This window comes from Schistocerca piceifrons, chromosome 4 (genome assembly GCF_021461385.2).
Source record: "Schistocerca piceifrons isolate TAMUIC-IGC-003096 chromosome 4, iqSchPice1.1, whole genome shotgun sequence".
NCBI classification, from domain to species: Eukaryota; Metazoa; Arthropoda; class Insecta; order Orthoptera; family Acrididae; genus Schistocerca; species Schistocerca piceifrons.
In genome coordinates, this window is record NC_060141.1 from 100,368,365 (window position 1) to 100,384,365 (window position 16,001).

The 16,001-nt window shown below is 39.5% G+C and overlaps 1 protein-coding gene across 2 annotated transcripts in view; it reads left to right on the forward strand.

Moving 5' to 3' along the window:
- The window catches only part of LOC124795149 (ribosomal protein S6 kinase delta-1), a 191,715-nt gene that overhangs the window by 36,352 nt on the left and 139,362 nt on the right, over positions 1-16,001 (forward strand). For both annotated transcript variants that reach the window (XM_047259032.1, XM_047259033.1), the window contains exons 4-5: positions 2,659-2,798; positions 6,148-6,301. In XM_047259032.1, the coding sequence (XP_047114988.1) occupies positions 2,659-2,798; positions 6,148-6,301 (294 nt within the window). The remainder of the gene's footprint in view (positions 1-2,658; positions 2,799-6,147; positions 6,302-16,001) is intronic.

Below are 16,001 nucleotides of genomic sequence, written 5' to 3' on the forward strand. Positions count from 1 at the left end.
AAAGGAAACAATATATTGGTTGAACTCTTGTAGGAATGTACATGCTCAGAATTTTAACAAGAAATCTCAGTGTGATGCAGAACACTTCTCTTGCAGCATCTGGCATTGGAGTTGGTTGAGCAACTCTGTGACACTTTTATGCTTACTAAATGAGCTTGTATTGAAACATGCTACCCTTCAATGGATCTTCTCTATTTCTTCTATGAGTCCTACGTTGGTTGGATCGCAGGCTGGTGCGCTCCATGTATGTATTGGTTGGACGAGGGTTTCATAAGCGACTTCCTTTGAGGATTCATCCAGCGAATCTCAGCCTGGCATCTGTCTTCCATGCACTTAGTTTTATATGGTTGTTCCACTTCATATCGCTCCATACGCACACTACTAGATGTTTTGTGGATGTGTCAGCTTCTGGTGATTTTTCTGCAATTGTGTAATAATAGAATAATGGGTCTTTTTGTCTATTTATGCACAATATATCACATTTGTTTATGTTGAGGGTTGTCTGCAAATCCCTGCACCAAATGTCAATCCTCTGCAGGTCTTCCTGGATTTCAGTTCAATTTTCTAGCTTTGCATCTAATCTGTATGCAACATCATCTCATTTATATACATATTAGTTAAAGCAATGTCCTGTGTCTCTCCCTTGGGAGGCACATGAAGTGACTTTTACATCTGAAGATTTCCCTCCATTAAGAATGATATGATGTATTCTATTTGCTAGAAACTCTTCACTCCAGTTACTCAAATGGTCTGATATTATGTATGCTCTTATTTTGTTGATTAGATGATAGTGCAGGACTGTATTGAATGCCTCCCAGAAATCAAGGAGGATGATATCATCCATAGCACCATTATCTGCCCCTTCTGGGTCTTGTGGTTGAACAAACGGAGCGAGTTGGGTTTCACATGATATAAACCCATAGTTTTCTTATGTTCAACCCTTGTCATAAATGGGACTGACCTGTGCTTGTTTCCAGTCAGTAGGGACACTTCACTCCACTGGCAGCCTGTGGTACACTGCTGCTTGAAGAGAGAAATAACTGATTAATTTAGATCACATATTGTCAAGTGCACTCACCCTTCCCTTCATGAAAATTCTTCTATTGTAACATGCCTTCATCCCTCATGTGATGCATGCGTTCACAGATCATAATATTGTTCCGTGTATGAAATGTACTAGCAATGCAGTTTGTCAGAGCCATCAGGAGGAAATTACAGTTTCCAAGTGTAGCTATATTACGAGGATCACTCCAAAAGAAATGCACACTAATTTTTTAAGAAATCCATCTTTTATTCTACATATTTTAAAGTTTTACAGTGTGTAGATACATCCTTTAGAAACAATATTTTCATTTCTCCACATAATTTCCATCCCTCTCAACTGCCTTACACCATCTTGGAACCAGCGACTGTATACCCACACAGTAAAATTCTGGACCAACCTGCTGGAGCCACTGTTTGGCAGCATGCACAAGGGAGTCATCATCTTCAAACCGTGTTCCACAAAGAGAGTCTTTCAGTTTCCCAAAGAGATGATAGTCACGTGGAGCCAGGTCAGGACAGTAAGGTGGGTGTTTCAGTGTTGTCCAACTGAGTTTTGTGAACGCTTCCATGGTTTTTTGACTGACATGTGGCCGTGGATTGTCGTGCAGCAGCAAAACATCCTGCTTTTGCCGATGTGGTCGAACACGACTCGGTCGAACTTGAAGTTTCTTCAGTGTCTTCACATATGCATCAGAGTTTATGGTGGTTCCACTTGGCATGATGTCCACAAGCAAGAGTCCTTCGGAATTGTAAAACATCATAGCCATAACTTTTCCAGCAGAAGGTGTGATTTTGAATTTTTTTTTTCTTGGGTGGATTTGCATGATGCCACTCCATTGATTGCCTCTTAATCTCTGGTGAAAAATTATGGAGCTATGTTTCATCGCCTGTCACAATTCTTCCAAGAAATTCATCTCCACCATTCTTGTACTGTTCCAAAAGTTCGCTGTATATCATTTTTCTTGTTTCTTTGTGAGCCACTGTCAACATCCTGGGAACCCACCTGGCACAAACCTTTTTTAATGCCAACACTTTCAGAATTCTGCAAACACTTCCTTCCCCCATCCCAACATAGCAAGACAATTTGTTCACTGTGATGCATCTGTCAGCAGTTACCAATTCGTTAACTCTCTCCACATTGTGTGGAGTGTGTGCAGTACGAGGCCTGCCGCTCCAAGGACAATCCTCAATATTGCTGTGCCCATTTTCATCACGTAACCTGCTGTACTGCGATTGGCAGCAGCATCTCCATACACCTTTTTCAACCTCTTGTGGATGTTTCCCACTGTCTCATTTTCACAGCACAGGAATTCTATGACAGCATGTTGCTTCTGACGAACGTCAAGTGTAGCAACCATGTTGAAGACATGCTGTGATGGTGCCACTCACGGGAACAGGTTGAACTAAGTTTGAAAACAAGCAGGAAGGATGTATCTACACACTGTAAAACTTTCACTCATGCAGAATGAAAACTGTATTTTTACAAAAATTGTGTGCATTTCTTTTGGAGTGACCCTCGTACATGTTTTTTGTGAACAATAGTTTGGGTTCCTTCAGGTGCACTGAGAAATTATTTTTCATGTTGAATTAACATTATCTTCTGCTCTTTTTCAGTCTGGTTACACAGTCACAGAAAATATAGTGGAGGAAGCTCCTATTGTTCTAGTTACAGGAAGTGATGAAATAACAAATAATACTCCATCATTGTTGGACTCATTGGGCAGCAGAATGCCACAGGAAAGTGTTGTACCAAGGTTAGTTCATGGTGACTGATTAGCATATGAGTACTCTTTTATGTTTCCTGTGTTTTACTTGTATAGAAAAAGAGATCATCAGCAAAATTTCCCGAGTGAAGTAAGGTGATATAAATTTGCAAAGATTATTGTAAGACCTCGTTCTGTAGACCTAGGAGAAGGGGGGGGGGGGGGGGGGGCTCTTTCTCTGGAGCTGGAGACAGAGAGAAACAAAAGTCAAAAGTAAATAACAGTGGGCTGGACAAAATTTGTAACTACAGAATTTTTTAAGGTTTAAGCTCTCTTGACACAAGATATTTGTATATTGAGCTTATACTTTATTGAGTGAAAGCTGCACCTTTCTTTAACTGCTGTTTGCCTAAAATTACTGGAAAGGTATATTATTGATGATAGTACAGTTAAGTGTTTTTGCTGTAATTGCATGTAAAATTGAAACTGAGTGTAGACCTTTTTCTGGTTGCAATAGGTGTAACGTATTGTACATACTACTGAAGGATTTTATGTTGTGATATCTATATTTTGCAATTGGCGTATTGAAATTATTTCCTTGGGTCCTTTAATAAGTGTGCTATGTGGATTTGTTTTGCTAGGAGTTGGATTTGTTGAGTACCATTTTGTATTTTGCATAGGACAAATACATGGGAAAATAAATGGATGTTTTTTGTTTATTTACACCATGGAATAAAAAGATTCAACTAGAACTGTTGGAAACCTACCTACCTACCTACCTCCCTCCCTCACTCACTCACTCACTCACTCACTCACTCCCGTCAAGGTAAATGTGGAGTCGGGGGAGGAAGGCCAGACAACAAGGAGTAGATGTGTGTATGAGAAGGAGCGGGAGAGTGGGGCGGGGGGCAGATATGAGCCTCAGAAAAAATGTGGATCAGTGCTATGGAGGCTTAGCTCTAGCAGCAGACTTTTTTTCACATCCAAAAAAATAATTCTGACTCAGTAGTTCATTCCACTGAGAACAGTTTCATGATCAGGATCAAGGATAGCAGTGTCTATGTGACAGACAGTAAACAGCAGCTTTGAAACCTCTGATTAAAAATCTAGTCCTTATAATCTGATTCCTCAAGACTACATCTACATCTACATTTACATCTACCTCCATACTCTGCAAGCCACCTGACGGTGTGTGGCAGAGGGTACCTTGAGTACCTCTATCGGTTCTCCCTTCTATTCCAGTCTCATATTGTTCCTGGAAAGGAGGATTGTTGGTATGCCTCTGTGTGGGTTCTAATCTCTCTGATTTTATCCTCATGGTCTCTTCGCGAGATATATGTGGGAGGGAGCAATATACTGCTTGACTCCTCGGTGAAGGTATGTTCTCAAAACTTCACCAAAAGCCCATACCGAGCTACTGAGCGTCTCTCCTGCAGAGTCTTCCACTGGAGTTTATCTGTCATCTCCGTAACTACATGATCCTGTAACGAAGCGCGCTGCTCTCCGTTGGATCCTCTCTATCTCTTCTATCAACCCTATCTGGTACGGATCCCCCACTGCTGAGCAGTATTCAAGCAATGGACGAACAAGCGTACTGTAACCTACTTCCTTTGTTTTCACATTGCATTTGCTTAGGATTCTGCCAATGAATCTCAGTCTGGCATTTGCTTTACCGATGATCAACTTTATATGATCATTCCATTTTAAATCACTCCTAATGCCTACTCCCAGATAATTTATGGAATTAACTGCTTCCAGTTGCTGACCTGCTATATTGTAGCTAAATGATAAGGGATCTTTCTTTCTATGTATTCACAGCACCTTACACTTGTCTACATTGAGATTCAATTGCCATTCCCTGCACCATGCGTCAATTCGCTGCAGATTCTCCTGCATTTCAGTACAATTTTCCATTGTTACAACCTCTCGATATACCACAGCATCATCCACAAAAAGCCTTAGTGAACTTCCGATGTCATCCACAAGGTCATTTATGTATATAGTGAATAGCAACGGTCCTACGACATTCCCCTGCGGCACACCTGAAATCACTCTTACTTTGGAAGACTTCTCTCCATTGAGAATGACATGCTGCGTTCTGTTATCTAGGAACTCTTCAATCCAATCACGCAATTGGTCTGATAGTCCATATGCTCTTCCTTTGTTCATTAAACGACTGTGGGGAACTGTACCGAACGCCTTGCGGAAGTCAAGAAACACGGCATCTACCTGTGAACCCGTGTCTATGGCCCTCTGAGTCTCATGGATGAATAGCGCGAGCTGGGTTTCACATGACCGTCTTTTTCGAAACCCATGTTGATTCCTACAGAGTAGATTTCTAGTCTCCAGAAAAGTCATTATACTCGAACATAATACGTGTTCCAAAATTCTACAACTGATCGACGTTAGAGATATAGTTCTATATGATCTACAACAGTTCACTATCAAACACCCAAAAAGATTAAGTAGACAAGTCCAAGGTATAAAGATCAAGAATGACAGTACTTCCGCATCTACACTTTGCAAGCCACCTTACTATGGGGGGCAGAGGGTACTTTGTGTACTACACTGTCACTTTACCTATACAACAGCCTCATCCACAAAAAAGGCTCATAGAACTTTCAACATTATTCACTAGATCATTGTACATATTGTGCAAAGTAATAGTCCTATAGTGCTTCCCTGGGCATGCCTGAAGGTACTTTTATGTCTCTCCATTCAGAATGACATGCTGTGTTCTTTTTGTTAGAAACTCTACGATCAAGTCACACAGCTGATCTGATATTCTATATGTTTTTTTTTTTTTTTTTTTTTTTTTTTTTTTTTTTTTTTTTTTTTTTTTTTTTCTCGTTAGATGCTACTATGGAACTGTGTTGAACACCCTTCAGAATTCTAGGGAAGGGACACATCATCAGTCTGGATGCCAGTATCAGTTGCTTTTTTGGTCTCGTGGACATGATGGGTTTTACAAGATCATTGCTTTCAGAACCCATGCTGATTCTTAATTGAGAAGATTTATGGGAGCATAAAACATGTTGCAAAATTCTACAACAACTCGTTATTGGGGATATAGGCCTATAGTTTTGTGCGTATATCCGTTGATGCTTCAATGGGAATGACCTTGGCTGTTCTCTAATTCTTAGGAATGCTTTGCTCCCTCAGTGACATACAGTACATTGTACTTCCCATGATGTGTGGTCCAGACGATTTTTCAACTTAATCCTTTAAAACTTCTGTTTCCTAAAATTTCCTTCCGCTCATTTTGGGTGTCAAATGATAAATCACACATTCTCTACTCAGCAGTTTAGATACTTCAATGTTTCCTTAGTTGGTAATTTGTATTCTGTATTTTCTGGAGAGTCAGTGAAAATCCCATTGATCAACCTATTCATTGTTTCAGGACTGATGCAGAGGGTCCTTATCTGAAGCTAGAAGGTACTTGGAAATTTCCGCAAGTCCCTGATTCAATATCATGGAGTTCACATAGTTCAGATGAAAGGACTACTTTTACAGATACTGATTCTGCTATCAGTGGTGTTAGTACTCCTTTACAGGTAAAAAAATTTGGAATGTAGGAAAATACTCTCTCATTAGTTCCTATCTCTGTTGCCACGAGTGTGCTCAAAGTGTTTAGTGTATTTGTCCTAATACCTGAATACAATAAAAAATTGTTGTCCATTAATTTTGCAGCTTGGTACAAATTCTATAGATTTGGTAAATAACAGAAGCATTACTGTTTAAGTATGGTAAGGAAAGTTGTGGTCAAAATTAAATAATTTAGGAATAAAGGAGGCCACTCACTGAATAGGATAAGTATTGAGTCATTGATAGGCATACAAAAAGAATGAGAACTTGGCAGCCTTTAGACAAAACATGTAAGGTACTGTTGGTGGTTGGCAGGGTTGATACGGCCAGAGGTATGGATGGAGACATGAGAGAGGTGGAGGTCAATGACCAGGTAGCCTGTCCAACAGAATGGATGACCACCACCAAACTATGATCAAGAACAGAGCTGACCTCTCAGTAGTGGAACAAACCACTGAGCACAGCATGCCAGAGTTAAGCGGCTGCTTTACAATCTACAATCCATGCTATCTGGATTTGCTCTGATCCCTCCCACCAACTTTTGGGAACTATGTAGATGTGGGTTCTTCCAGATGTCCTTCTTACCAGTAATCCTCCTATCATCAGTCTTCGCTAAGCCACTGCACCACATCATCTACCCAACAATCTCCCCTTCCCAATCAACACTTTCATGTCATCATCATTGTATGCCACACAACTCACCAGCTCCAGTGCCCAAGTGTCGCATTCCTATTCAGCACACTGTCATCCTCCCTCACAGTTGCCAGCTACCACTTTTCAACTGCTCCTTCCAATTCCCACCTCTTTCTCCCTGTACCCACTCCACCCGACACAACCCCTCAGTGCACTGCACTTCCCGAACTGCAATCCTGGCAGTCTGTGTTCAGCTGATATAGTGTAGTGTTCTGTGTGTGTGTGTGTGTGTGTGTGTGTGTGTGTGTGTGTGTGTGTGTGTGTGTGTGTGCGTGCACGCACTGGCATGTGTGGTTTCTTTAGTGATCTCCTTTAGTTATAAACATTACTAGTTCATTTTTTGTTTTCCCAATTCCCTAGTTCCTCTTGCTTTCCCAATCTAGAGTAGTATCTTAGTGTACTAAGATTCTTTGGTACGGAACAATTTCAACTTGTCTGCAAAGTGGGTTTTGTTTCTTGATTGGCTAGTGCAGTTGAAACATGTAATCCGTGCCTTGTGATCTGCGATAGGCATGACTGTTGAAAATTAATTTATGTTTCTTTGCAACCAATTCTTGCAGTGTTGCTGATCAAAGAGAAGATACACATAAATTAAATCAGAGTCTTACGGGTCTATTTGTAGCTGCTACATAGTATGATGTGGAAGTAGTATGACCATTTTACAGCTGCACTGGAGGCAACAATTTCAGTTTGTTCTGTAGCATTATTGTTTTTAAATTTCAGCATAGTCCTGACTACACCACAGTTCAGTGATCAAACCCTAAATTCCCATATGGGCATTATTAATATGCTTATTACTGAATAGGAGATCTTGGCCATTTTGAGTAAAAGTTTTTTCCCATCTTTTGTGAAATGAGAAGCTTGAAACTATTATGGAATGGTGATGTTTCATGTTGTCTGTGATTTTAGTGATGTGCTGTGGAAGCAAGCACTGTGTAAGCATCGACTTGTATGTTGTTGACTTCCAAATCTCTGATGAAACTAAATTGCTAAAATTTTAAGAACAAGTAAATTCTTTTTCTCAGGCAATTTCCATCTGGTCATTTTTTTAAATATATTTGTTGTAGCTGAACTACATCTCAGAGATGGTCATTTTGTGATTGAAAGTATTATCCATGCACTATTTGTCAACATCTTAGTCGAATTTGGAATGCTTTAGGCTGCTGAAGATTCATCTGCACATGCTGCTTATCATGGGCCATCTCTGCTATGCTGCAAAAGTTATCTCCATAAGGACACCGTTACGGTGTGGCTAATGGCTGTATAGTACTTTGTAGAGCTGGCCATGATGTCTCCTTTGTTGATGCTGCTGAGTGTGCGTTGTCCATGTGGCTTCTCAATGTCTAGGCGATGATTCCTTTGCTGCTCTGGGTCCAAGAAAAGGTGCGGGTTTTTAACTATCACTGGACTAACAAAATCATGACACAGTATTCCATGGTTTGTTTAAAACAAAAACACATTTATTGCCAGAACTTAAAAATGACTACACTTGACTGTGGCCAAAACTCAAGTGGCTGAAAACCTGTTGGTGACCAAAGATCACTGTCACAGCTACAAATAACATACAATTTCAGTATTGATATTGATCGTAACACCTATCCTAATATCATATTAAGCAAATGCTTTTTTACAGAACTTTATTTAGTGTCTGATATAACAAAATGAAGTCTATTTTTCAGTTCCAATTACAATAGCCCCCAAGTATTTTGTATGTATGAACATGCAAACAAAATTCTGACACCAGAATAATGGAACTGCCAAGAATATGATTTTAAATAAATTTAATTTTTAATAGGGCTGCTTTCTTTCAATTTTTCTAACTTTTCACCAATAGCAATTGGCATTACATTAGGTTTAACACTGAAATTGTGTTACACGAAGTAAAGGAAGACAAACAATCGTTAATTTTAAGGTAAATGAAATACAATAGAAGATTTACAATTTTCACTTAGATGAGTCCATAATGTCGTAGCACTTCACATTAAACCATTGAAAAGTTGTAACTTTTCACTATTGGTTTGTTTTACTTTCTTTTGTTGACCACTTTCCTCGCTAGTCACAGTAATGTCCCACATTGTCCATCTGCACTTAGCTGACCCCCCCCCCCCCCCCCCCGCCCCCCCCCCCGCCCTCTAATAGGTTTGATTTCGGCTTGTACTGCAGCAAGTCCATTTCCACTGCTTAGCTGTTTGTATTGCTTCATTGATTATAATGCCATGTTATCTAAAAATCAAATACAGAGATCACATTTTGGTTACATAATGTTGATATGTAAGTACATGGTTAGGATACGTATTTATCCTTTTGGTAATGTTTCTCTAGTGGGAGAAGTTTACAGGCACTGTCTGAGTGATACTACGCAGGTATGGACTGGTCCAAAAGGATCCTTTAACTAACAATACATTCAATAAACTTGCAATACAAATGCATTAACATATTGGGTGTAAAATGTCTCATCACAAACTACAACACGTACACCAAGGATAACCAAAAAATTAAATTGTTTTCAAAAGTAAAGCTACAGTCAGTCAATCAGTTACAAGGGTTCATATTCACAGTAAAAGTGGAAGGGTAGGATCATGGTTGTTTGAACATTTTAGGATGATATGTATATATCAAAATAAGGAAAATATTACTGCCTATGCTTTGTAGTGGTTGGGAAAGAAATATACAGTAATTCATGTTGTTTACTTAAAATGATTCTCCCCCTTGTTTAGTTGGACATTGCAACAACTTAGGTGTGTAGTAATTAGGACTTTGCCTTTAAGAAAAAAAAAATTAGAAAAACTTTATTGTTACGAGACAGATTTAGCGCTGATTAGAGGTTCACATTTTAAATGATGTCCCAACGAGTGTGGTGTGAGAAGGTTACACAAGCTAAAATTACACATATTTTGAAATATCATTCAAATTGCATAAACATATAGAAATATCAATAACTAACACGATAAGCATATTACACAAAGAAAATTCATTGCAAACACTTCATACAGAAAATACATTTTAAACAAATAATAAACATTTTCAAGGATACAAAACTGTATCAAAATTAGTCAATGTTTATATGCAACGTTTCATAATTTCCAGTGAAAAACTTTTATTGAGTCACCTTTTAACATTCTCAGAATAGCTGTACCCCTTTTGTTTATACAGTTTCAATGAAACAATATTCCTTAGCCCGAGAACTTTCCTGGATTTAGAATACACCAACCAGTATGCATTAGCTGTTGATATACTTTCCGGATGGAGGTCGTGGTCCAAGAACTTTTCTGCTTCTTACATTTCGTCCAGGACTGCGCTGGACTTCCTCAGAGGCGCTGCTCCGCTGAGTCTTGCCGGCTGACTGGTCGGGCGTCTGAGAACGACTTATATATTGTGAGAAGGGGGGGCGTGGTTCAGGTGACACGTGATGAGCAGTGATAATCCATAGCAAAGATAAGGTTGACTATCGATTACCACCTTGTCAAAGATAAAAATTGTTAGCAATTTTGTAGAGCCACTGTCCATATATCGCTAAGTTTCATAGCCTCCTCTTTCCTATTAAAATTATCGTGATGTTTATAAATTTCAATAGCTTCTCTATATAACCTTGGATAACCATGAACCATGGACCTTGCCGTTGGTGGGGAGGCTTGCGTGCCTCAGCGATACAGATAGCCGTACCGTAGGTGCATCCACAGTGGAGGGGTATCTGTTGAGAGGCCAGACAAACGTGTGGTTCCTGAAGAGGGGCAGCAGCCTTTTCAGTAGTTGCAAGGGCAACAGTCTGGATGATTGACTGATCTGGCCTTGTAACAATAACCAAAACGGCCTTGCTGTGCTGGTACTGCGAATGGCTGAAAGCAAGGGGAAACTACAGCCGTAATTTTTCCCGAGGGCATGCAGCTTTACTGTATGATTAAATGATGATGGTGTCCTCTTGGGTAAAATATTCCGGAGGTAAAATAGTCCCCCATTCGGATCTCCGGGCGGGGACTACTCAAGAGGATGTCGTTATCAGGAGAAAGAAAACTGGCGTTCTACGGATCGGAGCGTGGAATGTCAGATCCCTTAGTTGGGCAGGTAGGTTAGAAAATTTAAAAAGGGAAATGGATAGGTTGAAGTTAGATATAGTGGGAATTAGTGAAGTTCGGTGGCAGGAGGAACAAGACTTCTGGTCAGGTGACTACAGGGTTATAAACACAAAATCAAATAGGGGTAATGCAGGAGTAGGTTTAATAATGAATAGGAAAATAGGAATGCAGGTAAGCTACTACAAACAGCATAGTGAACGCATTATTGTGGCCAAGATAGATACGAAGCCCACACCTACTACAGTAGTACAAGTTTATATGCCAACTAGCTCTGCAGATGATGAAGAAATTGAAGAAATGTATGATGAAATAAAAGAAATTATTCAGATTGTGAAGGGAGACGAAAATTTAATAGTCATGGGTGCCTGGAATTCGAGTGTAGGAAAAGGGAGAGAAGGAAACATAGTAGGTGAATATGGATTGGGGCTAAGAAATGAAAGAGGAAGCCGCCTGGTAGAATTTTGCACAGAGCGCAACATAATCATAACTAACACTTGGTTTAACAATCATGAAAGAAGGTTGTATACATGGCAGAACCCTGGAGATACTAAAAGGTATCAGATAGATTATATAATGGTAAGACAGAGATTTAGGAACCAGGTTTTAAATTGTAAGACATTTCCAGGGACAGATTTGGACTCTGACCACAATCTATTGGTTATGACCTGTAGATTAAAACTGAAGAAACTGCAAAAAGGTGGGAATTTAAGGAGATGGGACCTGGATAAACTGAAAGAACCAGAGGTTGTACAGAGTTTCAGGGAGAGCATAAGGGAACAATTGACAGGAATGGGGGAAAGAAATACAGTAGAAGAAGAATGGGTAGCTTTGAGGGACGAAGTAGCGAAGGCAGCAGAGGATAAAGTAGGTTAAAAGACGAGGGCTAGTAGAAATCCTTGGGTAACAGAAGAAATATTGAATTTAATTGATGAAAGGAGAAAATACAAAAACACAGTAAATGAAGCAGGCAAAAAGGAATACAAACGTCTCAAAAATGAGATCGACAGGAAGTGCAAAATGGCTAAGCAGGGATGGCTAGAGGACAAATGTAAGGATGTAGAGGCCTATCTCACTAGGGGTAAGATAGATACTGCCTACAGGAAAATTAAAGAGACCTTTGGAGATAAGAGAACGACTTGTATGAATATCAAGCGCTCAGATGGAAACCCAGTTCTAAGCAAAGAAGGGAAAGCAGAAAGGTGGAAGGAGTATATAGAGGGTCTGTACAAGGGCGATGTACTTGAGGACAATATTATGGAAATGGAAGAGGATGTAGATGAAGATGAAATGGGAGATATGATACTGCGTGAAGAGTTTGACAGAGCACTGAAAGACCTGAGTCGAAACAAGGCCCCCGGAGTAGACAGCATTCCATTGGAACTACTGACGGCCTTGGGAGAGTCAGTCCTGACAAAACTCTACCATCTGGTGAGCAAGATGTATGAAACAGGCAAAATACCCTCAGACTTCAAGAAGAATATAATAATTCCAATCCCAAAGAAAGCAGGTGTTGACAGATGTGAAAATTACCGAACTATCAGTTTAATAAGTCACAGCTGCAAAATACTAATGTGAATTCTTTACAGACGAATGGAAAAACTAGTAGAAGCCAACCTCGGGGAAGATCAGTTTGGATTCCGTAGAAACACTGGAACACGTGAGGCAATACTGACCTTACGACTTATCTTAGAAGAAAGATTAAGGAAAGGCAAACCTACGTTTCTAGCATTTGTAGACTTAGAGAAAGCTTTTGACAATGTTGACTGGAATACTCTCTTTCAAATTCTAAAGGTGGCAGGGGTAAAATACAGGGAGCGAAAGGCTATTTAGATTTGTACAGAAACCAGATGGCAGTTATATGAGTCAAGGGACATGAAAGGGAAGCAGTGGTTGGGAAGGGAGTAAGACAGGGTTGTAGCCTCTCCCCGATGTTGTTCAATCTGTATATTGAGCAAGCAGTAAAGGAAACAAAAGAAAAATTCGGAGTAGGTATTAAAATTCATGGAGAAGAAATAAAAACTTTGAGGTTCGCCGATGACATTGTAATTCTGTCAGAGACAGCAAAGGACTTGGAAGAGCAGTTGAATGGAATGGACAGTGTCTTGAAAGGAGGATATAAGATGAACATCAACAAAAGCAAAACAAGGATAATGGAATGTAGTCTAATTAAGTCGGGTGATGCTGAGGGAATTAGATTAGGAAATGAGGCACTTAAAGTAGTAAAGGAGTTTTGCTATTTGGGGAGCAAAATAACTGATGATGGTCGAAGTAGAGAGGATATAAAATGTAGGCTGGCAATGGCAAGGAAAGCGTTTCTGAAGAAGAGAAATTTGTTAAAATCCAGTATTGATTTAAGTGGCAGGAAGTCGTTTCTGAAAGTATTTGTATGGAGTGTAGCCATGTATGGAAGTGAAACATGGACGATAAATAGTTTGGACAAGAAGAGAATAGAAGCTTTCGAAATGTGGTGCTACAGAAGAATGCTGAAGATTAGATGGGTAGATCACATAACTAATGACGAAGTATTGAATAGGATTGGGGAGAAGAGAAATTTGTGGCACAACTTGACCAGAAGAAGGGATCGGTTGGCAGGACATGTTCTGAGGCATCAAAGGATCACCAATTTAGTACTGGAGGGCAGTGTGGAGGGTAAAAATCGTAGAGGGAGACCAAGAGATGAATACACTAAGCAGATTCAGAAGGATGTAGGTTGCAGTAGGTACTGGGAGATGAAAAATCTTGCACAGGATAGAGTAGCATGGAGAGCTGCATCAAAACAGTCTCAGGACTGAAGACCACAACAACAACAACAGTAATTTAACGTTGTAGATAAAACTTCGGTATCCGAAAACTTCACTCGGTGGTTGCCTGGTTGAAGAGCATGTTCCGCTACAGCTGATTTTTCTATTTTTCCAAGTCGACAAAGACTTTTATGCTCTTTCAGTCGCGTGTTTACGCTTCTTTTGGTAGTACCAATATAAACTTTACCACAGGTACATGGAATTTTATACACACCACATGTCGACAGGGGAGGGCGTTTATCCTTCACAGATCGTAGTACTTGACTTATTTTCTTTGGTGGTTTAAAGACCGGTTTTATGTCGCGTTTTTGTAAAATCTTACCGATCCGATCTGTTACTTTTTTAATAAAAGGGAGAACTACTGTATTTTTCTGTCGTTGTGGTTCATTCTTATCTTTTGGTCTTCTGTAACTTGGACGTAAAATTCTATTTATCTCTTTTCTTGAGTAGCCGTTTTTTTCAAAAGCCTGCTTCAGATGTTTCACTTCAGCTTCCAAATGTTCAGGTGTACATATCCGTTCCGCTGGATCGACAAGACTTTTTATGACAGCCCTTTTGTGTTGTGGATGGTGATTAGAATTTTTATGTAAATATCTGTCCGTATGTGTTGCCTTCCGAAAAACTTTATATTCCAAGCTTCTATCGGACCGTCTCATAACTAAGACGTCCAAGAAAGATATTCTGTTATCCTTTTCTATTTCCATGTATAAAGACTCCATTCTTACTAGGCTAATTACTGTTTAGCTCTACAGGGCCTTTATACTGAAATGTTTCCCCACACCACCTAGTATTGTCTTTCTATGTGTGTGAGTAACTGTATGTTCACTGTTGTGGGTAAATACATACAGCGTACACAGGGCAGTGTGTGAAACTGATAGCGATTACATGCTTCCGCTGTTGTAGAAATCTGCTCCAGATGCTGCAGATACCGTGTTGAGCTGAAAGTGGTAACCAAAGTACGGAGAAATATTCTTCGGGGCTCTGTTGCATAGCAATCAGATTGCTTTCAGTTCTGAGAAATGTCCAGTTACTATTGTGGGTTTGAATGATCCATGAAGTGACTTCTTTTCCGAAGAAAACATTGAACATTTCACTAGAACTGAACGCTCCCGTCGGAACTGTTCTCAAGCTGGTGTTTATTAGTAAATCACAATAGCAGTATATCGCTGGGTGTATAATAAGACGTACCTTTTTGAAATGAACAATATTTTATTGTTCTATTAACGGATTTCCTTCCACATACACTTATATTTTACAATGTGAATCAAAAACTCGCAATGGCATCGATTTTTTACATCACAAGAATGGCTCCCCTCTCCTCAAATTACTCTTAACAAGAACAAAAAACTCTATTTCCTAAGAATAATTTTGTGAGCTCTGACCGCCACAGAGTAATGAACAATATCTTTGTCTCTCTCTCTCTCTCTCTCTCTCTCTCTCTCTCGCTCTCGCACTGTCACAGCAAGTTACGCTGCATGATACATCATACATGGTAAACTGTATTTTTGGGTAAATTTATTTAGATAATCAAAGAAATCGTCCAAGGCCTTTCTGCCATGGGACCAGACACACAAATGTGTCATCTATGTATCGATACCAACGAGATGGTTTGTTATTAGCGTTGTCTAGGGCTGATTGTTCAAATTTCTCCATGTAAAGATTGGCAATCGATTGTTCAAATTTCTCCATGTAAAGATTGGCAATCGCAGGGCCTAATGGATTACCCATTGCTACTCCATCAAGTTGTTCATAAAATTCATTATCCCACGGGAACTGACTTGATGTAAGACAATGTCTGAAAAGAACAGTCAAATCTCCTGGAAAAATATCCGCTATGAAAATCATAACTTCGTTAACAGGAATCATTGTGAATAAGGACACAATGTCAAAACTTACAAGAATATCTTCAGGGGCCAGAGTTAGTCCCTCTAGTTTTTCAATAAAATGACGTGAGTCTTTTATATATGAGTCAGTTTTTCCAATAAATGGTTGTAAACAAGTTGTTAAATATCTTGCTATTTCATAAGTGGGAGAATTGATGGCACTGACTATGGGTCTTAAAGGAAAATCTATTTTATGAATTTTAGGTACACCGTACAATC